Source organism: Canis lupus, chromosome 24, assembly GCF_048164855.1.
Source record: "Canis lupus baileyi chromosome 24, mCanLup2.hap1, whole genome shotgun sequence".
Classification (NCBI taxonomy): Eukaryota; Metazoa; Chordata; class Mammalia; order Carnivora; family Canidae; genus Canis; species Canis lupus.
Genome location: NC_132861.1, coordinates 39,061,206 through 39,088,737, shown reverse-complemented (window position 1 = coordinate 39,088,737; position 27,532 = coordinate 39,061,206). Strand labels below are relative to the sequence as shown.

At 47.1% G+C, this 27,532-nt stretch overlaps 1 protein-coding gene and 1 long non-coding RNA gene across 4 annotated transcripts in view; one reads left to right on the top strand and one right to left on the bottom strand.

Annotated features, from left to right (window-relative positions):
- The first annotated feature begins 1,234 nt into the window (after positions 1–1,234).
- On the top strand, positions 1,235–23,340 carry LOC140616073 (uncharacterized). Its single transcript, XM_072796412.1, has 7 exons — positions 1,235–1,390; positions 13,096–13,184; positions 14,325–14,490; positions 15,539–15,665; positions 16,329–16,424; positions 16,960–17,054; positions 21,082–23,340. Exons 3-7 carry the CDS (start codon positions 14,377–14,379, stop codon positions 22,417–22,419), a joined length of 1,770 nt encoding a protein of 589 aa, XP_072652513.1. The 5' UTR covers positions 1,235–1,390; positions 13,096–13,184; positions 14,325–14,376; the 3' UTR covers positions 22,420–23,340.
- LOC140616074 (uncharacterized) overlaps positions 11,855–27,532 on the bottom strand; it is a 29,733-nt gene continuing 14,055 nt past the window's right edge. For 2 of the 3 annotated variants that reach the window (XR_012016572.1, XR_012016575.1), the window contains one exon: positions 16,972–18,713. This is a non-coding gene — a long non-coding RNA (uncharacterized lncRNA). Of the gene's footprint in view, positions 13,613–16,971; positions 18,714–27,532 lie in introns of those variants that run through there. The other variant, XR_012016573.1, reaches the window with a different exon arrangement.

The window sequence follows — 27,532 nt, the reverse complement described above, 5'->3', positions numbered from 1 at the left end:
CTCCTTGACAAAAATCATGAGCCCTATCAAAGTGAGTTCCTGCTCCCCTGAATATGTTTCTGATGCATGATGCTACAAAAGATATGAATGTTTCCATGACTCATTACACATCACGAACATGAAAACTTTGTCCTGTTGGGATGCTCAGCGGTTGAGTGTCTACCTTCGGCTCAGGGCCTGATCTCTGGGTGCTGGGATCAAGTTCCACATCCAGCTCCCTGTGAGGAGCCTGCTTCTCCCTCTGCCTATGTCCCTGCCTCTCATGAATAAATAAAATCTTTAAAAACAAAAACAACAACAACAAAAAAAACCTTTGTCCCGTTGGTCTTTCATGTATCATATACATCATTATGATACATATATCATATATGAATCACTTCACAGGTTACTTCTTGAAAAGAAGCCTTATCTATTTCATCTTTTTATTTCCATTCTAAAAATACTGAAAGCTCACTGAAGTTGCACTCTGTGAAGGAATATTTGGAGAGGAAACACGGATATTGTGCTGTAGGTACTATGGTAAAGGCTGAATACCAAAATAGGACACTTGCTCATTGCCCTTCACTCTCATTTTGTCTTTCCAGGTCCATTAGAGCACCTGCATCCTCTATTTTAGCTCCTTTTCCTAGTGGGAAATGGGAAACGTGTGAAAACGACAGCCGGGCATTTTGGCCCATCGGAGCCAGGAAAAAAAAAAAAAAAAAGTTTAAATCGAGCAGGAAGCACTTTCGTTACCACGGACCACCAGGGACCACCAGTGAACTCCATCCGAGCTCGGACACTCACACTCGGAGGGCCCCAGGGCCAGAGCGTCGTCCCGGGCAGGCTGGAGGGGTCTGTGCCACTCCGTCCCCCCTGCCCCAACGGGAATCTTCTGGGAAGGTTTCTGGGCCGGCCTGGGTGGGATGCCCATCTGCGTGAGGTACACACCGACAAACCACTCCTGTCCTTAAGTCCTCGGGAGGGAGACCAGGCAGGAAACCCGACGGCTGAACAGTGCGGCCCACCCCACGCCTGCAGGTCACGGGGGCGAAGCAGGGGCGCGGACAAGGCCTCGGGGTGCCCGGTCCACCAGCACGCGGCTGCCGAGTAGCACAGGGCTTCCGGCACGGGGGGCCTCGGGACAGCGCTCACGGGGGGCAGTGCCTGGGGAGCTGCCCCCCGCCCCCCCCCGCCGCCTCCCGCGGTCCGGCCCAGCCCGGGCGCTCGCTGACCCCGCCGCCGCCGAGCCCACTCCGTAGGACCTCCCACTTCGCATCCTCCGAGCTGCTCCTCTCACTCCCTCCCGGGCTCCGCTCCCCTCTCCCCGCCCACTCCGCTCGCAGACCAGCGCAGATGCCGGCTGCCTGCAGAGCTGCCCAGAGCCCGCGGAGCCTCCCCGCCACCGCAGGTACGGCCGGGGGCGCCGGGGCGCGGACAGGGGAGCACGACGTGTCCGGACCCGCGGGGGCGGCGGCGGCGGCGGCGGCGGGGAGGCCCGGGAGCCGCTGCGGGGGGGCGGGAGGCCGGGCCGGGGCAGCGGGGAGCCGGCGACGACCCGGGCCGGCAGAGCCCCGGGGGGCGGGGGGCGCCGGGGAGGGGGCGCCGAGGGGCTGTGCGTGCGGGGCCAGGACCTCCGTCCCGAATGAGGACACGGGGAGGGCGGAACGCGGGCGGCCGAGCGTGCAGGCCTCGGAGCCGCCCCGAGCGGGCGGACGCCGGTTCGGGCCCAGCGCGCGGCCTCGGGCGTGTAAGGGCGACGCGGAGCCCCACGCGGGCGGGACGGGCGGGGACCGGGCTGCGGAGGGCGGCCTGGAACCACAAACACCAACGCCCACCCGCCACCGCAGGGGGACCTTCGCGCCAACAGAAGTTCTGGCGCCAGGAAATTGCGCGTGGGGGCGGAGCCGCCGGGGGCGGGGCCTGCAGAAGCCCGGGCCGCGGAGTGGGGCCGCGCCGGAGCCGCCGCGGTCGGCGTGGGGCGGGGCCAGAGCGCGGCGCGGTCGGCGTGGGGCGGGGCCAGTGCGCCGGCGCGGTCGGGGTGGGCGGGGCCAGTGCGCCGCCGCGGTCGGCGTGGGGCGGGGCCAGAGCGCGGCGGGGTCGGCGTGGGCGGGGCCAGTGCGCCGGCGCGGTCGGGGTGGGCGGGGCCAGTGCGCCGGCGCGGTCGGCGTGGAGCGGGGCCAGAGCGCGGCGCAGTCGGCGTGGGGCGGGGCCAGAGCGCGGAGCCGTCGAGGTGGGCGGGGCCAAAGCGCGGCGCAGTCGGCGTGGGCGGAGCCAGTGCGCCGGCGAGGTCGGCGTGGGGCGGGGCCAGAGCGCGGCGCAGTCGGGGGGGGCGGGGCCAGAGCGCCGGCGAGGTCGGCGTGGGGCGGGGCCAGAGCGCGGAGCCGTCGAGGTGGGCGGGGCCAAAGCGCGGCGCAGTCGGCGTGGGCGGAGCCAGTGCGCCGGCGAGGTCGGCGTGGGGCGGGGCCAGAGCGCGGCGCAGTCGGGGGGGCGGGGCCAGAGCGCCGGCGAGGTCGGCGTGGGGCGGGGCCAGAGCGCGGCGCGGTCGGCGTGGGGCGGGGCCAGTGCGGGAGCGCGCTCGGCGTGGGGTGGAGTTGGGCCAGTGCGCGGGCGCGGTCCGGCCGGGGCGGGGCCAGTGCAGCCAGCGTGGGGCGCGGTCTGGGGGGGCGGGGAGTGAGCAGAAGCCGGAGATAGGCCGTCAGCAGAGGGGCGGGGCGTGAGGAGGGAACTCGGAGCCCTGACGGGACGTCGGCGGAGGGGCGGGGCCCGGGGAGGCGACCTCGGAGCGGGGACTGGGATGTCAGCGGGGGGCGGGGGGGCGGGTCTGGGGCGCGGTCGGCGGGGGGCGGGGCCTGGGGAGGGCGAGCTTGAGCCGGGCCGGGACGCCGGCGGAGGGGCGGGGCGGGGCGGGGCCGGGGCGAGTGCGCGCGCAGCCGCGCCGGGACGTCGGCGCAGGGGCAGGGCGGGGCCGGGGCGCGGTCGGCGAGGGGCGGGGCCGGGGCCGGGGCCGGGGCGCGGCCGGCGCGGGGCGGGGCGTGGGCAGAGTGCGGACGGAGGCAGGAAGAGGCGGCCGCAGACTTTCCGGGTCGGCCCCTCGGTGTGTCCCGCGTCGGCAGGCTGGCGGCTCGCGTCGGTCCGCCGGGACTGGGCGTCCAGGGGAGCCGGCAGCTGCCGCCTGCCAGCGGGGGGCGGCGCCGGGCAGTTCCAGGTGAGACGTGGAGCCCCGAGGCCTCCCGCGCGCGCGCCGAGGTCCACCCGCCGGGGATCCGGCCGCGTCGGGCCGGCGGGGGCAGCCGGGCCGGCCGGGGCTTGGGCACCGCGCCGGTCGGGTCGGGTCGCGAAGTCTCCGGTTGCTGCAAGTTGGCGCGTGGGCGGCCGCGGCCGGGGCCGTCGGAGAAGTGCGCCGTGTTCCGATCAGTGGTTTTGTTTTGTTTCTTAGTGTTTCTTGTCGAGTTAGGGCGATGAGGCTTGCAGAGCGGCTCCTGCTTGGGAAACGTGTGGATTTCGGTTTTAGTTAATGAAAAATTAATTTTTCAGTCTCCGGGGACACGCGATACGGGTGCTTATTGTTTCCCATTGTTGACCTTAAGAGTAAGACCAGTGCAGCGGACGAGGTAACTGGGTTATGTGGACGGAGACGAGTGCGGCCCGGGACGAACGGGCTGCGGAGGGACGGCGGGCGAGGAGGGGAACAAAGGACAGGCGTGTTTTTTAAGGAGAAAAGGGGTAAGTTGGGAAGGGTTCTGTGAACTTCCAGTCCATTGGAGGAAACGGGGCGTTTGAAGTGTGCCGGCGCCTCATTGGCGGAGCTGCGGTCCCGAGCGGGGGTGGGGGTGGGGGTGGGGGTGGTTGGGAGAGGGACCTGCGGTGCCCCGGGGGCGCGGGCCGCCTGCTCCCTGCCGGGGCCCGGGGCGGGGGAAGGGGAGCCTGCTCCGGCCGCGGGGCCGGGGTCCCGCCCACGTGGGGGCCTGGCTGGGACCTGTTCGCAGCCTGAGCGTGAGAAACAATAACCAGATATTGGGTATTCAAATTTTAGGAGCTTCGTCTATGCCCTTAATAAAGTTTTTTGCATGAAGACGTAAGTTCATATTTTCTGTTTCCTTTGGAAAGTGTGACGTTTATGCCGGTTGGAATTTGTCAATACCAGAACTGCAACTGTTGATGCCAAGGAGATACCCTTCTGGCTTTCTCAGAATTTTTAAGTTATTTTTATTTAAGATTTTATTTATTTATTTATTCATGAGAGACACAGGCAGAGGGAGAAGCAGGCCCCATGCCGGGAGCCCGACGTGGGACTCGATCGCGGGTCTCTAGGATCACGCCCCGCCCAAAGGCAGGCGCTAAACCGCTGAGCCACCCGGGCTGCCCTCAAAATTTCTAAGTTAATTTAACGTTAACGTTTGAACTGAGATCAATTGAGAATTTGGAAGATACTTGTTAGGCAGTGGAACGGTCAGCACTCGAGTGCCTGTGCACAAGGGAGCGGGGGCACCTCCCAGTGTCCAGATCTTCCTCGCTCTCAGACCTGCGGGAACGGGGACTCCCCAGGAGGAGCCCGGACTCACACCGTTGGTGGTCAGGTGGCCCTGACGTTTGCAGTCTCTGTTTTACTTTTTCTTCATCCTGTCTCTGCTTACACAGCAGTGACGTGATCGTAGCCTGTGTAACCCATCCAGCCACTTCCTCCACTTTGAGTTTTTTTTTTTAAATAAAGCTTTGATTTTTTTTTTTAATTTTTACTTATTTATGATAGAGAGAGAGAGAGAGAGGCCTCTGACCTCTGAGCCACCCAGGCTGCCCCTCCACTTTGAGTTTTATATAGAATATGGACAGGGGAGGGATCCCTGAGTGGCTCAGCGGTTTAGCACCTGCCTTCAGCCCAGGGCATGATCCTGGAGTCCCGGGATCGAGTCCCACGTCAGGCTGCCTGCATGGAGCCTGCTTCTCCCTCTGCCTGTGTCTCTGCCTCTCTTGCTCTCTCTTTGTGTCTCTCGTGAATAAATAAATACAATCTTTAAAAAAAACTTAAAAAAAAAAAAGAATATGTACAGGGGAGTCTCCATCACATGGAGTGAGACCTCTTGGGTCTGTATTGGGTGCCTATCTCCCTGTGACAAACTTGAGCCCATAAGGTGGGTGTCTGAGTAAAGCACACTCTGTGTACCGTGTCTCTGAGTCTGTTTCCTTGGATCCCTTTTTCAAGAGAAAATCCATCCCTACATAAGCAGTGTTTGTTATGTGGAAATTACTCTTTGAGGTTATAAATTACTTCATATAATCATGGGAATTTTGCCTTATGCATGGGCTTTCTCGTGGGTGTCAACAGGGGACAGTGTAGGGACTTGTTATTCTCTTACTGTTTTCTGAAATGAACACTGCTTATGTTCTATCAGATAAACACCCAGTTTCCCTGGACTGCTAACTTTAAGGACAGAAGGAACCAGCAGTAGGAAGCCAACTGTCTCACACTCAATTTAAATATCTTTAATTTTTTTCCTTTAATAACTGAGAGGGGTAAATATAAGGAGCCCAGTCTCAGCAGTTTTATCTTAACACTTCCATCCATTTTCCTTTCACAAAGAAACTTCCCTATGGTCTTTTGTTTGCCAAAAAAATAAACAAACGGATTTTAATACTTGTTTGCCAGAGCTGAACAATGAACAAAAATGAGATTTAATAAATATTAAAACCTGGGTGGTTAATTGTCACCAGAGGGATGTTAACTGGGACTCTCACTGCTGCAGTACACAGACCACCTGCTAATTCCTGACAGGCTTGCCTCACCCCAGGGCATTTGCACTGGTCTCCCCAGGCCTCTTCATGAATAACTGCCAGCAGCACTTTTCAGACTACACAAATGTTGCTTTATCAGCCCTGCATTCTCTGAACACTTTTTAAAGAAATTTTTATTATTTATTTATTTTATATTTAAAGATTTTTACTTATCCATTCATAAGAAGAGAGAAAGGGATAGAGACATAGGCAGACAGAGGAGCAGGCTCCCTGTGGGGAGCCCCAGGTGGGATGTGGTACTCTAGGATCACGCTCTGAGCCAAAGGCGGACTCTCAACCGCTGAGCACCCAGCCATCCCTCGGAACACATTTTTAAAACACTTTTTCTTCCCTAACAACAAATATTTATTCAGCTCTTTGTATTTACAATTTACTTAGCTCTTTGTGCCTACAATTTATTTTTTAAATCTGTATTTTTAAAGATTTTACTTATTTATTCATTTATTACTTATTTTATTCATTTATTCATTTAAGATTCTATTTATTTATTCATGAGAGACACAAAGAGGGAGGCAGAGACACAAGCAGAGGGAGAAGCAGGCTCCATGCAGGGAGCCCGATGCTGGACTCAATCCCAGAACTCCAGGATCCACACCCTGAGCCAGAGGCAGATGCTCAACTGATGAGCCACCCAGGTCTCCCAAGTTCTGGGTCTTGAATCCATATGTCTGTGGCCTATTGCCCCTGCCATTCTACAGAGTGGATGCCATATTAGCAGGCATGAAAACAACATTCATCTCATTGTCCCATCTCCGTCAGAGCTCTTGGGTGACCAGGCACATTGTCAAGGAGTAGTAATATTTTGAAATGAATCTTCTTTTGAGCAAAATGTCTCAACACTGAACTTAAAATATTCAGTAAACCATGTCGTAGGCAGATGTACTGTCACCCAGGCTGTATTGTTCCATTTATATATAGGGCGCAGGCAGAGTAGATATAGCATTCTTCTGAAGGGCTCTAGGATTTTCAGAATGGTAGGTGGGCATTGGCTTCCACTTAAGAGTCACCAGCTGCATTAGCTCCTAACAGGAGAGTCAGCCTGTCCTTTGAAGCTTTGAAGGTAGGCGTTGACATATCTGAAAGTCCTAGATGGCATCTTCTTTGTTTGGTCTACACTAATGATCTGTTAGTTGAGTGTAGCTACCTTCCTGAATTCTCTGAGCTAGATCTTCTGGAGGACCTGCTGCAGCTTCTCCATCAGCATCTGCTGCTTCACCTTGTGCTTTCATTTTTTTTTTTTTAAGATTTTATTTATTTATTCATGAAAGACAGAGAGAGTGAGGCAGAGACATAGGCAGAGGGAGAAGCAGGCTCCATGCAGGGAGCCTGACATGGGACTCGATCCTGGGTCTTCAGGTTCAGGTCCTGGGCTGAAGGCAGTGCTAAACCACTGTGATACCAGGGCTGCCCTACCTTGTGCTTTCATGTGATGGAGGTGGCTTCTTTCCTCAGTCCTCACCAGTCACCCTCTGCTGGCTTCAGACTTTTCTTCTATAGCCTCCTCACCTCTGTCAGCCTTCACAGAACTGAATTCAGATGGGGCTTTGCTCTGGGTGAGGTTTTGACTTGGGGAATGTTGTGTTCCATCCAGACTCTTCAGACTTTCTCCATATCAACAATAAATCTGTTTCCCTTTCTTAGCATCCACCTGTTCACTGGACTAGCGCTTCTAATTTCCTCTAAAAACTCTTCCTTTGAATTCATAGCCTGGCCAGCTGTTTGGCACAAGAGGCCTAGCTTTTAGCCTGCTTTTTAATATATCTTCACTATTTTTTTTAAAAAGATTTTATTTACTTATTCAGAGAGAGAGAGAGGCAGAGACACAGGCAGAGGGAGAAGCAGTCTCCATGCAGGGAGCCCAGTCTGGGACTCGATCCCTGGTCTGCAGGATCACACCCTGGGCTGCAGGCGGCGCTAAACTACTGCGCCACCGGGGCTGCCCTTCTCCACTAAATTTAATCATTTCTAGCTTTTGCTTTAAAGTGACACACATAGGGCAGCCCAGGTGGCGCAGCGGTTTAGCGCCGCCTGCAGCCCAGGGTGTGATCCTGGAGTCCCGGGATCAGGTCCCACATCAGGCTCCCTGCATGGTGCCTGTTTCTCCCTCTGCCTGTCTCTGCCTCTCTCTTTGTGTGTGTCTCTATGAATAAATAAATAAAATCTTAAAAAAAAAAATAAAGAGACACATAGGACTCTTCACTTGAACACTTAAGAGGCCAGTGTAGGGTTATTAATTAGCCTGATGTCAATATTGTTGTGTCTCCTGGAATAGAGGCCCAAGGAGAGGGCAAGAGACGGGAGAGCAGCAGGTAGTGGAGTGGTCAGAACACATTTATTGGTCAAGTTAGCCATCTTATATGGGCACAGCTCATGGCACCCCAAAACAATGGCAGTAGTAACATCAAGGATCATGATAACAAATGTAATAATAACAAAAACATTCGAAATATTGTGAGAATTACCAGCATGTGACATATAGATGACAAAGTGAGTTAATGGTATTGGAAAATGGCAGCTGTCAACATGGCACTGCCACACACCTACGTAAAGATAACTGTGTCCAAAGTGCACTAAGTTGAGGTGTGCCTGTAGTTAGGACCTGGAGGGGAAGGAGTTCTCTGTCCTTCCAGGCCCAGGACATTGCCCTCAGTATGCCCTCCTGCTCATCTCCAGGCAGATGAAACTTATATGCAGACTCTTCTCTTCTTCCATTAGCCCTGGGCAAAGAGAAAGCCCATCCAACACAGATGTCTTTAGGTCAGATTGATTGAAATCCTAATGACTAATACTTGACATGCATCAAAATACTACACGTTCGAAGTGTAAATTATACTGTTAGTGTTATTTTTCCCATAAATAGAGTGTTTCAACTATCTTTTAATAATACAAAAATGTTTATAAGTCTCAGGACCTATCTCAATAAAAGAACAAATTACTTCTGAAGAAAATGATCAGGCAATATGTTTTCATTATAGGCAGAAGCAGTTGATTCCAGAAAGAAGTTTGTCTTTTTTTTTTTTTTTCAGTGTATTTGTATCGAATATAAAAGCAAGCCTATAATAACTGTGAGTATTGCTTTTATAGCAAGCATTTAAGGTAATGGAGGACTACTCAGTTTCCATGGTTCTCTCATATCCTCCTGTCTTGGCCAGCCTGCTCACTCTGCAGTGTTCTTGAGGCAACAGTGACCTCTCTTCGTCAGAGAGGCGTGTGTGCTGTGGGAGACTCTGAACAAGGCTTGTGCCAGACACCTAGTTATGCTAGAGGAAAAAAAGGATAAATTGTCAAGCTCCGTGTTGTTTAAAGGCTAATTTAGCAGATACAATTTAAAGAAATTAAAAAGAAAAACCTGTGTATATAATCCTAAAGGATATCCATCCTATTCTTTAAGAGAACTCTTGTGTAAAATACAGATATTTTAGTTAATTTTTTGAAAATTTATTTGAGCAAAGTCTTAATATATACTCATGGAGGGATGCCTGGGTGGCTCAGCGGTTGAGTGCCTCCCTTAAGCCCAGGGTGTGATCCTGGAGCCCTGGGATGGAGTCCCACATCAGGCTCCCTGTATGGAGCCTGCTTCTCCCTCTCTCTCTCTCTCTGTGTTTCTCATGAATACATAAATAACCCCCCCCCCCCAAAAAAAAAAAAAAGAATACATACCCATGAAGGTATGAATAAGTTTGGAGATTTTGTTTCCCCCACCCTGGTAACAACTTGTGTAAATTGCTGAGACCAGCAAAACCTTCTGTGGCCCAGGAGCTGGGAGCAGAGCACAGTCCGGTAAGCCACATGGACGAGCTAGGGCAGCATCTAGAGGATTTCGGGGCCTGAAGATTGTGGCAGGTCTCAAGGTCCTACTTCAAGGTCACTGAGAAAGCATGGAAGAAATTAGACCTGGAGAGTGTTGGAATCAATTTGTGTTTGTAAGTGAAATCAGTCCCACCCAGTCCCACTGGGGATGGGAGAGGTCGCTGCAGGTAGAGCTCTGTAAACTCTTCAACAACCAGGTTTAGAGGGTCATGCACCCCACTTCCAAGGGGACCCTACTGGACCTTACCCCATGTATCTCTTCATCTGACTGTTCATTTTTGTCCTTTTTTTTTTTTTTTTTTTAAAGATTTTATTTATTTATTCATGAGAGACACAGAGAGAGAAAGAGGCAGAGACGTAGGCAGAGGGAAAAGCAGGCTCAACGCAGGAAGCCCGATGCAGGGCTCGGTCCTATGTCCCCAGGATCACACTCTGACCCAAAGGCAGACGCTTAACTACTGAGCCACCCAGGCGTCCCCATTTTTGTCCTTTATACTGAGCTAGTAAACCTAAGGAAAGCTTTTCCTAAATTCTGTGAGCCATTCTAGAAAATTACCAAACCTAATGTGAGGGGTTATGGGAAGCCCTGGACTTGCAGTGTGCTCAGCAGAAGTGTGGGTAGCTGGGGCATTACCTTTGTGGCTGGTTTGTGGCTATTTCATCACCCTGAAATAGAGGAAAGCTTGTGGGATCTGATGCTGACTCCAGGAAGACACTATCAGAGTTGGACGCAACCCTAGGACACCCAGTTGCTGTCAGAGAATTCGTTACTGGTGTGAAAGAAAAAGGACTACTTATTCGAATTTTGGATTTTGAGAACTGTGACTGCTGTGTGTTACAGGGTATTGATCATTAAATGGGTGGAAGAAATGGATGTATTAGGGAGATAAGGCAAAACAAAATAGGATCTTTGTTACCTGATTTTTTTTAAAGATTTTATTTATTTATTTATTTATTTATTTATTTATTTATTTGAGAGAGAAAGAGAACATGAGTGCAGAGGTGGGGGGGAGAGGGAGAAGCAGGCTTCTTGCTGAGCAAGGAGTCTGATGTGTGGCTTGATTCCAGGACCCCAGGGTCATGACCTGAAACAGAGGCAGACACTTCACTGATGTAGCCACTCAGGCACCCCTGACCTCAGATATCTTTGAGTATAAGCCATATAACCAGGCATTAGGACAGTTGGGACACAATTGCATTTTCTTGTCCTAGATACATGGGAAAAGGAGTAAATGGGGATTGGAATGGACAGTAACAGTGATGGATGGCATGGGGGTGGAAGACTGCAGGTGGACTCAGCTGTGGGAGGAGTGACTCTGGTGGGAGGAGTGACTCTGAACTCAGGCTGAGAGGAGGGAAAGCAGGTATTGCTAGATGGTCTATGTGTCTTGATGTGACAGGGGCACTCCTATTCTACCTAGGAGTCATTTATACCCCTGAAGAGGACCATGTTTACAGATCGGAGCTTGGGAAGCAGACCAAAAATCAAGCACTAGCTGTATCATTCTTTAGCCATGTAATTTCATCATATTACTGAAGCTTTCTGAAACTGCATTTAATGCCATTTGTTAAATAAGTAAATGTTTTAGTTATCTTAGGCTTCTGTAACAAAATACCACAGACTTACTTGGTGGCTTAGACAACACATTAAATTTTCACAGTTCTGAATCCTGGAAAGTCCCCAGACCTAGGTGTCAGCAGATGGAGGACTTGGGGATGGGCCATTTCTAGGCTTGCAGAAGCCTGGCCCTCAGTGCCAGTGTGGCAGAGAGAGAGCTGTGCTCTGTTGCCCTGATAGTGACACCAGTTTCTTCATAGGAGCCCTGCTCCATGACCTCATCTAAACCAAATTAGCTCCCAAAGGCCTCACCTCTCCACCTACCATCATCCCGAGAATTAGGGTTTTGACAGATGGATTTGCTTGGGGCTGGAGGGGACAAGGGGGTTTAGTCCATAACAGTAAATATACCAAAATGAGCAGGGTCTAAGTATTAAGTAAGTGAATGTGCTTACATTTTCAAGCAGAGAGTCCTATTTCTTAAACTTTAATTTTGTCTTACTAATTTCCTGGACTCTAGGTATAAAGAGGGGAGTTAAATCTACTTTTGTTTGTGATATAATGTCATTTTCCCGTTTTTATACAATTAAGTACTAGCAAATTTGGTAAGAATTCAAGTTTGCCAAACTTTTATTTTATTTTATTTTATTTTATTTTATTTTATTTTATTTTATTTTATTTTATTTTATTTTATTTTATAAGATTTTACCCACTTATTCATAGACACACAGAGAGAGAGGCAGAGACACAGGCAGAGGGAGAAGCAGGCTCCATGCAAGGAGCCCAATGTGGGACTCGATTCGGGGTCTCCAGGATCACACCCCAGGCTGCAGGTGGCGCCAAACCGCTGCGCCACCAGGGCTGCCCTTTTTATTTTTTAAAAAGTTTTACTTATTTATTCATGAGAGACAGAGAGAGGCAGAGACATAGGTAGAGGGAGAAGCAGGCTCCCCGTGGGGAGCCCCATGCAGGACTCGGTCTTAGGACCCCCGCTGGATCACAACCTGAGCCAAAGGCAGATGCTCAACCACTGAACCACCAGGTGCCCCCCAAGAAACTGTTTTAAAGAGACTAAATCACTTGTCCAGGGTCCCCCTGTAGTAAATGACAGTGACCGTCTGTGAAGAACCCAAGCGTGTCTGCCTCCTGAGGGTGCCGATGGGCCAGGGCTTCATTAGCAAACAGATGGCCTTCCAAGTGGGTGACTTGCAGTGAAATTAATAAAGGGACTATTTTATCCCAGGACCCCAGGATCATGCCCTGAGCCAAAGGCAGACGCTTAACTGCTGAGCCACACAGGCATCCTTATTTATTTATTTTAAAGATTATATTTTTTTGGAAGAGAGTGCAGATGGAGGTGGGTGAGGAAGAGGAAAAGAGAGAAACAGACTCTGCTGAACCCCACGCAGGGCTGGACTCAGGAGATCATGACCTGAGCCAAAATCAGAAACTTTACGGACTGAGCCACCCAGGCACCCCCATAAAGTTTACCAGAACTTTAAAATACAGATTTATGAAATGCTGGGGTGTTGTTTGTGCTGATGATTAATGTAGGATGGTATTCTAGTTATAACTTTACTAAATGTTAGATTGAACAAATATATTTCCCTGTGAGTCCCCTGCATTCTACATTTTCTAAGCAGGGACTTTTAGGTTTGCAGTTCAGGGAAGGAATTAAATAACCCTACAAAAAAGTTTCTGGGTAACTTATAAATTCAATGATTTTCATTTCCTTGTGTGAAAATAGAAAGGAATGTTCGTATTTTATTTACTAGCATTGGTAGTCAAAGCCTTCTCACTTGAGATCCATGCAGATGTGAGAGTTCTCCCACTTGTCTGAGGGCCATGGCGTGTTCCTGAAAGGGGGTTGGGGGGTTGCATGCAGGTGCATCGGGATTTTGTGGTCAGGGTCTCTGGTAAGACTGGAGTCTCTTGGCTTCTCTCTCCTTGCCCAGCTTTTCCTCCTAACTTCTTGGACTGTCCGTGAGTGGGGAGATCCAGAGGAGGCGAGGTGGTGGCTGAATTCCTGAGAATGCAACTGCAGGTGAGTAGAGATGTGATCTTTCTGTGGATATAATACCTCTGTTGCCAGTGGACGGGAAGGCTTCTCTTGGCCTGAGACTTCTCCGTGTATCCAGGCAATGTTAGGATCTAGGCTCTACTTAATTCTCAGGACTCAGGGATACTTCTGTGTAGTCCGGGATTGATCAGGAAATCCTTTCCCTTCCAACAGTGACACTAGTATATCTCATTCTCTATTAAGAGTGTCCTTGCAGAAAAGAAATTTGCATAGTTTTTCTCTCCATTGTATAGACTTAGTTGAGAAATAGTTTACTCATTCATCATCGTCGCACATAGGCATGTGGTGGTGGGGTGACAGATGAGCAGGGGCAGGGGTTTACGGTCCGCCCACGAGGGGACAGCTGTACCTGCAGGGGAGCTGTGCCGTGGCCCAGAGAACTTGAGAAACATCTGCGGAAGAGAAGATAGAAGAAATCATTATTTCCTCTCAATACTTACTAAAGTTTTAATAATACATACTTGAATTAGTTTGGAAACTAACGGAGATGACTGTAATCTTCTCTACTACCTTATCCCTCTTACCTATGTTCCCTCTTTGTGATTAAACTTTGTTAAAATTAGAAACCCAAGAACAGTGCCCAGGGAGTAATTTTTTTTTAAAATTTTATTTATTCATTCATGAGAGACACTGAGAGAGGCAGGCAGAGACATAAGCAGAGGGGGAAGCAGGCTCTATGTCAGGGAGCCCGATGTGGGACTCGATCCTGGGACCGCGGGACCATGCCCTGAGCTGAAGGCAGACGCTCCGCCGCTGAGCCACCCAGGCGTCCCTAATTTTTAAAAATTAACTGCGCGGGATCCCTGGGTGGCGCAGCGGTTTGGCGCCTGCCTTTGGCCCAGGGCGCGATCCCGGAGATCCGGGATCGAATCCCACGTCAGGCTCCCGGTGCATGGAGCCTGCTTCTCCCTCTGCCTGTGTCTCTGCCTCTCTCTCTCTCACTGTGTGCCTATCATGAATAAAAAAAAAAAAAAAAAAAAAAAATTAACTGCGCGTTTGGCAGAATGTGTGTAGAAATTGTGGTAAAATTTAGGTCCTGAAACGATTTTTGAAGGACCAAGAGAGGTCAGAACTAATCAAGAGGATTTTATTGCCTTTGAATAGAAAAACAGGATTAACATCCAGAGAACTGCTACCACGAGAATTGGTGTTAAGAATGGAGAGCTCGCTGCCAGAGGGATCACTCTGGGGCTGTCCTTCAGAAGAGCCATCTCAGGAGTCCCACGCTCTCCTGCAGGACCTGTCTGCCTTCATAGACTCTAAAGAACAAGTGAGTTCTGTAAGATGACAGATCCTCACCCTGCTGACCGTAGGTTCTTTGTCATTGTTGTCATCCTGGAGAGTGCTGGGCATTGCTTCATGATTCTCTACCTGTTAATATGAACGGACCTATCACGAGTATGTGTTCAGTGTTTGCTGTAAAAGAAGTGTCTGCACATTAGTTCTTTGGAAATCTCAACATCACTATTGATAAATTTTTTTAAGTTGTTTTTTTCCCCATTAACTTCTACAAATGTGGGGCTCAAACTCCTGACGCTGAGATCAGGAGTCACATGCTCTTCCAACTGAGCCAGCTAGGTGCCCATTGCTACTGTTTAATCTAGGTTATAATCACTAACCACTAACTAGGAATTCAAAATTCCCAGTTTATTGGGAAATTGCCAGGTTCTTTCACATTGAGATTACTGTATAATGAAGTAATTGTGTGCTTACTGTGTATTTCTGTTTGAATGTGTCTGAAAGACACAGGGCAGACCAGCATGGGAGTTTGAACCACAAATGGAGTTTGACCTTTCTTTTCTTCTTTTTTTTTTTTTATTTTTTATTTTTTAATTTTTATTTATTTATGATAGTCACACAGAGAGAGAGAGAGAGGCAGAGACACAGGCAGAGGGAGAAGCAGGCTCCATGCACCGGGAGTCCGACGTGGGACTCGATCCCAGGTCTCCAGGATCGCGCCCTGGGCCAAAGGAAGGCGCAAAACCGCTGCGCCACCCAGGGATCCCCCTTTTTTTTTTTAATTTTTTTTTTTTAATTTATTCATGATAGTCACAGAGAGAGAGAGAGAGGCAGAGACACAGGCAGAGGGAGAAGCAGGCTCCACGCACCGGGAGCCCGATGTGGGATTCTATCCCGGGTCTCCAGGATCGCGCCCTGGGCCAAAGGCAGGCGCCAAACCGCTGCGCCACCCAGGGATCCCGAGTTTGAACTTTCTATACATAGCTCCCCCTTTGCCATAATGACTATCATGGTGACAGTTCTCCCCCAGGGATTACTAAATATGGCCCTGTTGAAACCCAGTATCTGTGATATTTTAGGACTCTGTGACCTTCAAAGATGTAGCTGTAGACTTAACCCAGGAAGAGTGGACCCTGATGGATAGGTCCCAGAGAAAGCTGTACATTGATGTAATGCTGGAGAATATCACTCATCTGGTCTCCGTAGGTGAGTCTGTCACCGTGTCTGTTTCTTAGTTTATCAACCCTGTGTCCAGGACAGCTTTCCTGCATTCTAATGGCTTTCTACTCTAACTTGTTCTTCTGTAGCACTTCTGACTAGATGGAATATGTCATTTTCTTCATTTTCATCCAGTATGTTTTTTTTTAATTCGTCAAGTATGTTAATAATATGAATTTAGGCTTCTTGGCTATAATTGTGTATCTTTCTACTGTACTTTATCCAAGACCCAGAACAGTCTTGGGAATACAATGAATATTTTTTGAATGAATAAATAAATATCTGAAATATTTTCCGCTCTGGGAATTATGGTGAAGCCTGAGCACAGGAGAAAATCTAACATCTTGTATCACCTTCCATGTAAAACTACAGAATATTCTCGTGGAGCTTATGTTTATTGTATTCCTTTGAAAATACTGTTAACCCCCTTATGAGGACGTTTCCTTCTGGATGCACACTCCGAGCCTTCTGCTGCCTTCTGGCTTGGGTGGGAGTATGAGCCGCCAGAGGTCTTTGCTGATGTGACCTGATGCTTCCACAGCACTTCTACGTGCTCCTGGTGTTTGTCCACAGTAGCTTGTACTGTCGAATGCTATGCACCGTTCTCCACGCAGAAGTACAAACTCACGTATTGTTCTCCCACTGATACAGGCTGTCAGTTCTTCCAGTCAGATATGATTGCCCAGTGGGAGCAAGGAGGGGAGCTGTGGAAGGAAGAGAGAGGACTGGCCCAAGGCTGGGGTCCAGGTGAGCTTTGGACACTCATGCTCAGTGCAAGATGGCTCGTGAATGTGTGAGTGGGATCTCACGGATGTCAGTGCACGGGTCCCTGAGTGAGTGGTAGCTTCAGAAAACCGAGTGGCCAGTGGGACTGCATTCCTCAGATTGTGTCATTATGTGTCACATGTCAGTTTCTCTTCATGTATCTGCACTTACATTTGACTTCAGGGAAGCAATGATCCTGTCCTTAATGGAAGTAAAATTTCACATTGTGGTCTTTGTCATGAGTTCTGGTCTCTCTTTTTCTAATGCTTTATATTCATATTCTCTACAATAGCCCATCATTATTTTTTTTCTTTAAATTAAACATTGACTTTTTTTCTCTAATTGATATTATTCTAAAATGTATGTCTATTCACCAGTATATTCCTCAATTTGACATTATTTGGTCATGCAGTGGTCAGTGTTTGGAACACATTTATAATGGGTCTTGTGTGCTTTTCAACACATTAATTCCCCTAATCTATTTAAAATATTTCTTAGTTTTATTTATTATCTTCAGTTATTTCAGGCTTGGAAAACAGCTATCAAAAGCAAGAAATAATATCTATGGAAGACATCTGCAGGGAGGATGCATCTAACTACAAGACAATAATAGTAAGTTTCACAAGGACACGCCTCCTATCTATATGTTAAAGGCTTGGGGGTGAGATAAGTTAACAATTCAGAATAGTTACATATTGTCACAGAATGTGGTTTCAAATTTAAATCTGGGAACAAAATTAGCTTGGATTTGAACTTCAAGTGGCTCTGCTAAAAGAATAATTGTATAACTTTGGTATATTTGCATTCATGATATCTTTAAAATACTTAGCTCTCTGTTAAAGATGCTGCCAAGGTGTTCTAAACAAAAGATTCATGGCAGCCTGTTTCAAAGGGAAAAAACACTTCCTTGATACTATAAAAATCTGATAGAAACAGAAAGAAGAGAGGGGAAATCTGTGCATAGACAAGGGTAGTAGTGAGCAGTAAAGGAGAATAGGACAGAGTTTGGTCAGATGGGGTGCTTACAGCATCCAACCCCATGAGCTGGGGAAGCCCCCTGCACACACCTGGGCTGGAGTCTCCATGGAGAGACCTGGGTGGAGCATCCTCCTCCTCAGGTGAGACTTTACCCCTGACCATCCCCACTGTGGCCATATTTATGGGGCCAGTGATGGGGTCTGAGGTTAAACAAGTGTTCCTGCAGTGCTTAGTGAGCTGCATTTGTATTGTCATGTCTTCACATCTTCAAGAAGCCCATTGCCTCCCCTCCTGGATTCTATTCTGGGCATCCAGACCAGAAGGACCAGTTCTGACCGGGTGGCCAGCTGATGGCCACTAAGCAGGTCCCCGAGGTCACTTATGTAGCATGAGTCTCACACATAACACGATTTAGCCTGCCTGTGTCCATGGAGGTCGGGATGGTGGGTTATGCAGGACACATCACAGAAACCTCCGTTGATATGATCTATTTGTTCTTTGAGTTGTCATGCATAATAAGACACCAAATGTACCCACAAGGCACTGTTTACACATCTGCAAATCCAACAATGTATTATAAGTACGATGAAGTTCATTATAAGTAAAGCATCCTTTAGATCCCTCCCTAATGGGGTAACTAGTCAAATAAACTATAGGAAGTATTGATTTGATTAATTCACAGTTGGTAGTGAAAATTGGCATTGTCACAAGCAGAGATTCCTTTTTTTTTTTTAAGCTTTTTTTTTTTTTTAAAGATTTAATTTATTTACTCATGAGAGACACCAAGAGAGGCAGAGACACAGGCAGAGGGAGAAACGGGCTCCGTGCAGGGAGCCTGACCTGGGACTCGATCCTGGGTCTCCAGGATCATGCCCTGGGCTGAAGGCGGCGTTAAACTGCTGAGCCACCTGGGCTGCCCGCAAGCAGAAATTCTTGTTTAAAACTGACATCAGTGGGAGTTTGTTTTCTCAGTTTTACACACATATGTTCACTGTCATCATTCAAGGTGATGGCCATTAATCCTACAGTGAAATTACAGTTACCTCGACAAATTTGGTCATTGTGGTTATGAAAATGTCTGATACATGTTTTGGAAGTAAATCTCATCTTCATCGTGATACCAGCATATTGGTACTACATGTAAAGAACAGTTGGTCCAACAGGACAGGATCAGTGGTTGTCCTGCTTCAGTAGAGAAGCCTCGGGTTGAGTCTTCAGGGTCCAAGGGATAGCGTGTCCAGGCAATGGGAAAGCATGGGATCCAAATTTACATCCAGAGTCACAGAGGGAAACCTATTAAAGGAATACAATACTGTTATTGTAGCATCTCCTCCTTGAACAGTTACCTTAGCGGGAGAGGGGATGTAGTTATGTGGCTTTGTAAGGTCGTCAAGCACCTGAATGAATATTCTATCATATTAATGGTGCTGGAAGGGTTTTGCATATTGCTTACTTGGAAATTAAGGGTCTTCATCTACCCTAATAGAGTTTCATTTTGACCAATATGTCTCTTGTGTAACATTTTAGCCTCAGTTAAATAACTTCCATTTTGATGAAGAGACCTCTTCTAATTTTTTAAGTTGTTATATAAGCAGTCCATTTATCTGTTTCATCAAGTCAGCCACCTGGGGTCAATAGGGAATATGATAAGTCCATTCAGTATTAGAAGAGGCAGCAAAAGCTTTTAAACTACCTATCAAGTGGGAGCTATTATCATTCTGGATCTGAATATGGACGTCATAATATAATAGTCTCTAAGATTTTGATAGTATTTTTTGGGGGGATGTGGGACAAATGGGCAAGCTATTAAATACCCGAAAAAGTGTTCACTGCCATACAAATATATTGACAACCTCGGAAGGGGGTACTGGCCCCATATGATCTATTTGCCAAATTTGGACAGGGAGTCTTCCTTTCTGTATCTGTCCTTTTTACTGTTGTGGAAATTTTTTTTTTTTTTTCTTAAAGATTTTATTTCATGAGACACAGAGAGAGGCAGAGACATAGGCAGAGGGAAAAGCAGGCTCCATGCACCGGGAGCCCAACGTGGGATTCGATCCCAGGTCTCCAGGATCGCGCCCTGGGCCAAAGGCAGGCGCTAAACCGCTGCGCCACCCAGGGATCCCCTATCCCCTACTTTTCTACATACAGAATCATTTTCATTATTTCTACCAATCTTAAGGTCTGTAATGTTTTGTGAGCTTTGGGTAAAATCTCTTTTGAAATTGCCAGAGAGGGACACCTGGGTGGCTCAGCAGTTGAGCATCTGCCTTTGGCTCAAGCGTGATCCTGGGATCTGGGATCGAGTTCTGAATCAGGCTCCCTGATGGAGCCTGCTTCTCCCTCTGCCTGTGTCTCTGCTTCTCTCTCTGTGTGTCTCTCATGAGTAAATAAATAAAATCTTAAGAAAAGAAAAAAAAAAAAGAAACTGCCACAGAGTATAGCAATGGATTTAGATGTATTCCAATGTATTCCACCTTTTTCTTAAACTTCATTTAGCACAATATCTTGTATTTGACATTTCTTCATGAGGAATTCTTTTCTCAAAGTTCTCAGAAAAACTCTTATATTCTGCCTGGTGATGCTGTAGGTGCCACCATCAGAGAGGCTGAGGCTCTCTGGGGCAAGCTTCTTTGCCATCATTGCTCCAGTCTGTACTGGTCTCATCATCATCCTAGATGTTGCCATCCACGTGTCAGTGTCCCACTTTAGGCCCAGCAGAAGCAGTAGCTGCGTGCACTTGTGTAGTGTTCCATCTTCCCTCTCCTCTTTTACTTAGACTTGGCCACCTCTGTGGTTGCTTTTTGTGCCATGTACTGGTGGGTGTGAACTTGGTCAGGATGAACATAAGTCTGACATTGAAGGATGGCCATCCTAGATTATAAATCAGATATTTTCTTTTCTAACTGTAGTTTTTCCTCCTGCACTGAGCACAGGGTTTTAGTATTATTCTCCTGTAGACTGTTAAACAGCATCCCCAGTGTGCTAGGAATGACATCATGTTTCCCAGTTACCATCCACAAAGCATCTATGAGCTGGAGAGGCCTGGGTGGAATGTCCTCTTTTCAGGTGAAACTTTACCCCCTGACCATCCCCACGAGGGCCGTATTTATGGGGCCAGTGATGGGGTCTGAGGTTAAACATGTGTTCCTGCAGTATGGAATGAGCTGCATTTCCATGTTGTCATGTCTTCACATCTTTAAGGAACCTGGATCATGTGTGCTTGCCTCCCTTCCCAGATTCCATTCTGGGGGGCCAGCCCAGCGTGGAGCAGGAGGGAATGCAAGACAGACTTATAGTCCTGGGTGTCCAGACCAGAAGGGCCAATTTTAACCGGGAAGCCAGCTGATGTCCACTAAGCAGGCTCCCGAGGTCAGTCATGTAGCACAAGTCTCACAACCTGCTTTAGCCTGCCTGTATCCATGCAGGTGGGGCTGGGTTATGCAGAACACATCACAGAAACCTCCATCCATAAAATACACAAAGGCAAAAATGTTTGTGAATGCAGGAGGTGAATATCCCATGTGCATATATGTAACCTGGTGAAGGTTTTAATTAGAGATGATGACTGAATGGTCAGCTTGAAATTCATATGTAGAGTGTTGAATGGATGAATGTTTGGGAGAAGTCCTATAACAGTCTGTCATCTCTTTCCCAACAGCAGAAATGTCACTCAGGAGAAGACCCCTTTGCACATATTGGGTATGATGGAGTTTTCACTCACCCCTACACATTGACTCAGCATGTTTTAACTCACACTGGACAGAGACCCTATAAATGGAGTGAATGTGGAAAACCTTTCAGTCATAGAAATGACCTATATAGACACCAGAAACCTTATATGGAAGGCAAACTTTATAAATGTAACGAATGTGAGAAATATTTCCATAATAGAAGAAAGCTTTGCATACACCAGAGAATTCACACGGGAGAGAAACCCTATAAATGTGATGAATGTGGAAAACATTTCAGTCGAAACTCCCACCTTCGTTCCCATAAAATAACTCACACGGGAGAGAATCCATTTGTCTGTAATCAGTGTGGGAGTCATTTCAGGTATTTTTCATCTTTAACTAGACATAAGCATATTCATTCTGGAGAGAAGCCTTATGAATGTCATCTGTGTGGAAAAGCCTTTGTTCAAAGCTCTTATCTTAAACAACACGAGAGAACTCATACTGGAGAGAAACCATATAAATGTCTCCTATGTGGAAAAGCCTTTGTTACAAGCTCCAATCTTAGAGAACATGAGAGAACCCATACGGGAGAGAAACCATATAAATGTCATCTATGTGGGAAAGCTTTTGTTCAAAGCTCTTGTTTTAGACAACATGAGAGAACCCACACTGGAGAGAAACCATATAAATGTCATCTGTGTGGGAAAGCCTTTATTACAAGCTCTTGTCTTAAAAAACACGAGAGAACCCACACTGGAGAGAAACCATATAAATGTCTCCTATGTGGAAAAGCCTTTGTTACAAGCTCCAATCTTAGAGAACATGAGAGAACCCACACTGGAGAGAAACCATATAAATGTCCTCTATGTGAAAAAGCTTTTGTTACAAGTTCTAATCTTCGAGAACATGAGAGAACTCACACTGGAGAGAAACCATATAAATGTCATCTATGTGGAAAAGCCTTTGTTACAAGCTCTTGTCTTCGAGAACATGAGAGAACTCACACTGGAGAGAAACCATATAAATGTCCTTTATGTGGAAAAGGCTTTGTTACAAGCTCTTGTCTTAGAAAACATGAGAGAACCCACACTGGAGAGAAACCATATAAATGTCCTCTATGTGGGAAAGCCTTTGTTACAAGTTCTAACCTTAGAGAACATGAGAGAACTCATACTGGAGAGAACCCATATAAATGTCCTCTATGTGGAAAAGCCTTTGTTGAGAGCCCTAATCTTAGAGAACTTGAGAGAACTCATGCTGGGGAGAACCCATATAAATGTCCTCTATGTGGAAAAGCCTTTGTTACAAGCTCTTGCCTTTGAAGACACGAAAGAACTCAACTCTAAATGCAGTAAATGAACACAGAAGAGCCTTCAGCCACAGCTCAAACCAATCCCAGAACTCCTAAATGGGGGAAATTCTATGGCCATATTTATTATGGAAGTGCTTTCATTTCTAATTTATCATTACAGAACATGAGTGAACTCCATTTGGAGGAACCTTATATTTATAATAAAGGAGGAAGAGACATTAGATGATCTCCGGATGTAGGATGCAGAAGAAAATTCACTATGAATAATCTAACCTCCCTAAAATGGGAAATTACACAATTACAGATGGAGGTCACTCTAGTAGAATAGCAAAAATTAATGCTGGAGAGCTTATTCATTGTAATATGCATGGAAAAAATCTTTATTAGTAGAAAAACTTGTAGGCATGTGAAGTTTCACACTCTGTAGAATAGAGAATGAATGGAAGTCTTCAGTGATTTTTAATTCTTTAGTCAACATGCAATTTTCTCACACTGTATATATGCCATTGCTAAAATCAGATGAAAGGTTAGAGTTTGCATCAGAAATTCCCAACTAGGAAAAACATATCAAGAATGAACAACATAAAGAACAGTTTAGACATTATAGTTTTGCCTAATGGCTTATTATAAAAGTGTAAGAAACGTGGGATTATGACATCTGGGAATTCTAAATGCAGGATTTTGTGACAATAATGGTTTTTTTTTTTTTTTTTTTTTTAACTAGTACTTAGAAATGCATATGAAGCAAAGTTGTTGCTAGAAAATCCATTACGTTGGTCAGGTCCTATTTTCCATACAGCAATAATTATGATTGGGTTCAACTAGAAATAACTTTGAATATTAACTGTAAAACAACACAGAATGATGTGTCATTACAACATATTGTTAACCCTGTATGTAGATCTTGATGAATTAAATATTGATACATGGATAGTTTGTGACTGATTTTCGCTTAAATTTTCATTTTAAAACGCTATTATTGGGATGAAGGGTATAACAGAACAATAAGGAGGGCCAGTTCAACAGCAGGACATAACATCTGTAAATATTTGCATCCAACATAGGAACACCAATATATAGTAGCACCTGGGTGACTTAGTGAGTTAAGCGCCTGGCTTTGGCTTTGGTCATGGTCTTGGGGTCCTGGGATGGAGCCCTGTATTAGGCTTTCTGCTCAGTGGGGAGCCTCCTCCCTCTCTCTCTGACCCTCCTGCACTCTTGCTCTCGCTTTTTCTCAAAATCTTTTAAATATATAAAAAAGGAACACCTATATATATGAAATATATAAATAGCTAAAGAGAGAAACAGCAATACAGTGATAGAACGGGGAATTTATTATTTATTTTTTTAGAAGGGGGACTTTAATACACGTTTTCATCAATGGATAAATCATTTAGGCAGAAAATCTGTAAGAAAACAGACTTCAGTGACACATTAGATCAGATGGACTTCACAGATGGATCCTCAAGACTCCCAAGAGCAGCGGAATGCATCCTTTTGTCAGGTGCACATGAGACATTCTCCAGGATTGAGCATATGTTAGGACCTGTCAGGACCATTGGACAGTTGCTTTCTCTCTTAACCAAGCCATGTAGCTGCCCTATTTCTCATAAAAACCCATGGCTTTCACTCTTTAGGTGGGACACTTCTGGTTATTGCTTGAGTCTGTGCTCCCCAAACTGTAATCATTAATCCCAAATAAATGCGCATCTGTCTGCCTCTCATTGCAGTGCTTGTTTTCAGGGTGGCAGAGTGGACAAGAATATTTGCCTTCCTCTCTTGGCCAGGCACTACAGTGTGAGTTCTGGAGGAGCTGACCTGGGTGCTGGAATCTCCAGCAGTTTCAGGGACTTGTTTGTAGCTCCAGAGAGTCTGCTCATGCTGTGCATGCCACAGAAGGCCCATCAACAACCACCCACGAAACTTGTGGAGATCATCTCTGTACCCTTCTAGATTCTTGGCTCTGACCACCACCACCCCTCTTCCCTTGCCCATGGGGTCAAGGCCACAGAGGGACAAAATGATGGTCGGGGATTTGAGGTGGGGAAGGAGAGGATCCCCGGACAATAACAGCTGAAAGGGGGCTCTAGGGACCAAGTGCAGACCTCATGGGTACTGGGACCTGATGGTTGGGGGGAGGAAGGATATCAGGAACTGCTGCCCTGCGGAGAACAGGTGCTGGTGTTGAGTTTAGGGGAGGGTGGAGGGGTGGGGATGGGTGAAGGAAGGCTGATGTTTGTTACCAGCAGGACCAGTTGAGGAAATGAAGGTGAGAGCATGGAAATAAAGAGGCCAAGAGAAAAGGGCCAAGGCAGGGTGAGGCAAGTAAACCAGGAAGAGCACACTCCCAGGAAACCTCAACAGTAGGATTCTGAGAGGCAGAAAAGTCACCAGATCTACCTCCTTGGGTGCCAGGTTGGGGAAGAGTGATGTGAGCAGAAAGGAGAGGACTTCCCTAGGTGAGAGTTTAGGCCAGAGGCTGTTGCTTTGTGAAGAGGCAACAAGGACTTTGGGGTCCATTATAGTAAAATTGAGCAGCAAGAAGACCCATGATCTCACATTTCTGAGGTGCTAGCGCCCAGTAGAGGAGAAAGTGGCCCAAGTCCATAGAAGCTCAAACAACTTAATTACAGTCATCTTCAGATTTTATACCTTTATGCTTTTGTAAATGCTTATATTTTAATTACATTGACTAATTGCTAACAAGTATAATTGAGTTACATGACCTTGAATTCTCTGAATGCGATACATTTAATAGCTATTTATCAGCTTTTTTTTCTGTTTATTTTTTAAAGATTTTATTCATGAGAGAGGCAGAGACCCAAGCAGAGAGAAGCAGGTTCCTTACAGGGAGCCTGATGTGGGACTCGATCCCAGGACCCCGGGATCACAACCTGAGCCACCCAGACATCCCTCTAAGCATCCCTCTATATTTGTGTAAATATAGTTGGGCTTTCTGCATACATAGTCACTTCATTTACAAACCGTCATATTTCCCAATTTTTCTAAACTTTTTATCTTTTAGAGTCCTTGCAGAGTGTAGCTACTCCACTATATGTTAGTAGACATAGAGCAGACCATTCCAAATGGCAAGAAGGGTCCTAGGGAGAGTAGACACTTGTTCTGGCCCTGATCAAACTTCGAAAGCTGTTTTTGTTTTTGTTTTTTAAGATTTTATTTATTCATGAGAGACAGAGAGAGCAAGGGAGGCAGAGACACGGGCAGAGGGAGAAGCAGGCTCCCTGCATGGAGCCTGACGTGGGACTCGATCCCAGGCCTCCAGGATCACACCCTGGGCTACAGGCGGCGCTAAACCGCTGTGCCACCGGGGCTGCCTGGAAAATTGTTTTTCAATAGGATCTATGATGTAAATGGAACGTTTTCTCATGTTTTTCCTAAATGACGATTTTCTAAAATTCATGTCCTTAGTTGTTGGTCAGGTCTCTTAGGCTGGCAGTGATGACGGGTCTTTTAAATTTTGGGAGATTATTACTTTTTTTTTTCTTTTTAAGATTTTACTGATTTTAGAGAGAGATCATGTGAGCAGGTGGAGGGGCAGGGAGAGGCACAGGCGGACTTCCCACTGAGTGCAGAGTCCGATGCAGGGGCTGAGTCCCACGACCCTGAGATGATGACCTGAACCAAAACCAAGAACCAGACATTTAACTGATGGTGGCACCCACACACTCCTATAGCAAATTTTGATTCCTGCAGGGATTTTGCCTGGTGCTCTCTATGAGCAGTGACTGTTGAGTGCACGGCACTCTCCCATCGGAGGAATGTGGTGTTCACTGGGGTAAACGGTGCTCCTGAAACCAAACCATGTAAGGATGTTTGTTTTTATCCCTTACCTGTTTGGTGACTGACCTTGAGGGACACCCATTGCTGATCCCTTAGAGGTATTCAAACTGCTGTCCCCATGATCATTTACCTTAGAAGACCTTCAAGACATAACCCCCAAACTTACAGGATTTCCACTGCATATTTCAGTATCTCAGCCCCCCAGTGTTCTCTCCAAACTCTGATGCCCACAGCTCCCACCTCTCTGGGCTGTTTAGACCCTGGATCGTAGTTTCTCGCTGGTCAGGATCTGGCCTTCCCTTCTCCAGAGTCCCTGCAAGTCTCAAATGGCTGACTCCACCATGTTGGCTTCACTTTTCCTAGGCTCCCCAGCGGGAGTGCTCTGTGGACCTTGACTGCAGTGGTGCCAGGGATAACTTGCTTTTCACCTGCTGCACCCTCTGAAACATGTCATCACACACACTCATCCACAGCAAACACGGCACACTGACCATGCATTCTCTCGGGTGACATACGAGTTCTAATGATCACACGTTGACCTTCTGCCCTGACTATATAATGGCCAACACCCTCAAAGTCAGAAAAACCAAGGAAGGGTGACTGGGTGATGGGCACTGAGGGGGGCACTTGATGGGATGAGCACTGGGTGTTAGACTATATGTTGGCAAATCAAACTCCAATAAAAAAAAATTATACAAAAGAACCCAGAAAAAACAGGGAAACAACTATGCAGATCATATGACTGTATACTCTGCAGCCGCATAGAATTGGTGATGCAGACATGTGGTCCTTGTATGGAGGGACTCTGGCTGTGCATGTGTGTTTGGATCATGAGGCATTTCCCAGTTTGACATCAACATGAAAACTCCATGCATAGAGGGGAGAGGCTTGTGGCACAGGGATAGGATGTGTGTGGACCTCCCATCAGTGCTTGGCAGTGCTTATTCTTGGCAGATGGTGTAGGATACAGGGAGCTAAGGATCTGCACACTAGGTGTTTGATACAAGCATATCAGCAAAAAGATTCATAGAAAAAATCCAGAAAATGTAACCAGGGTCCCCTGAGAATGCACTAAGGATTCAGTATGACTCCAAATTGTCAGGAGGATTTGTTGTCAGAGCAGTCCTGTTTCTCTTAAAACTTGGATATAAATGTTTCATACATAAAAAATATTAAAGTATTCTTTGCTTGAAGATATGTGAAGTAAAAGAATTGAAGTTCCTGCCATGAGTGAGTAGATTTTGTTGATCCAACCCATAAAAAGCAACAGCAAAACCTGGTTAAGTACACAAATCTTTGAAGTAAAAGATGTCTTTGAAGAC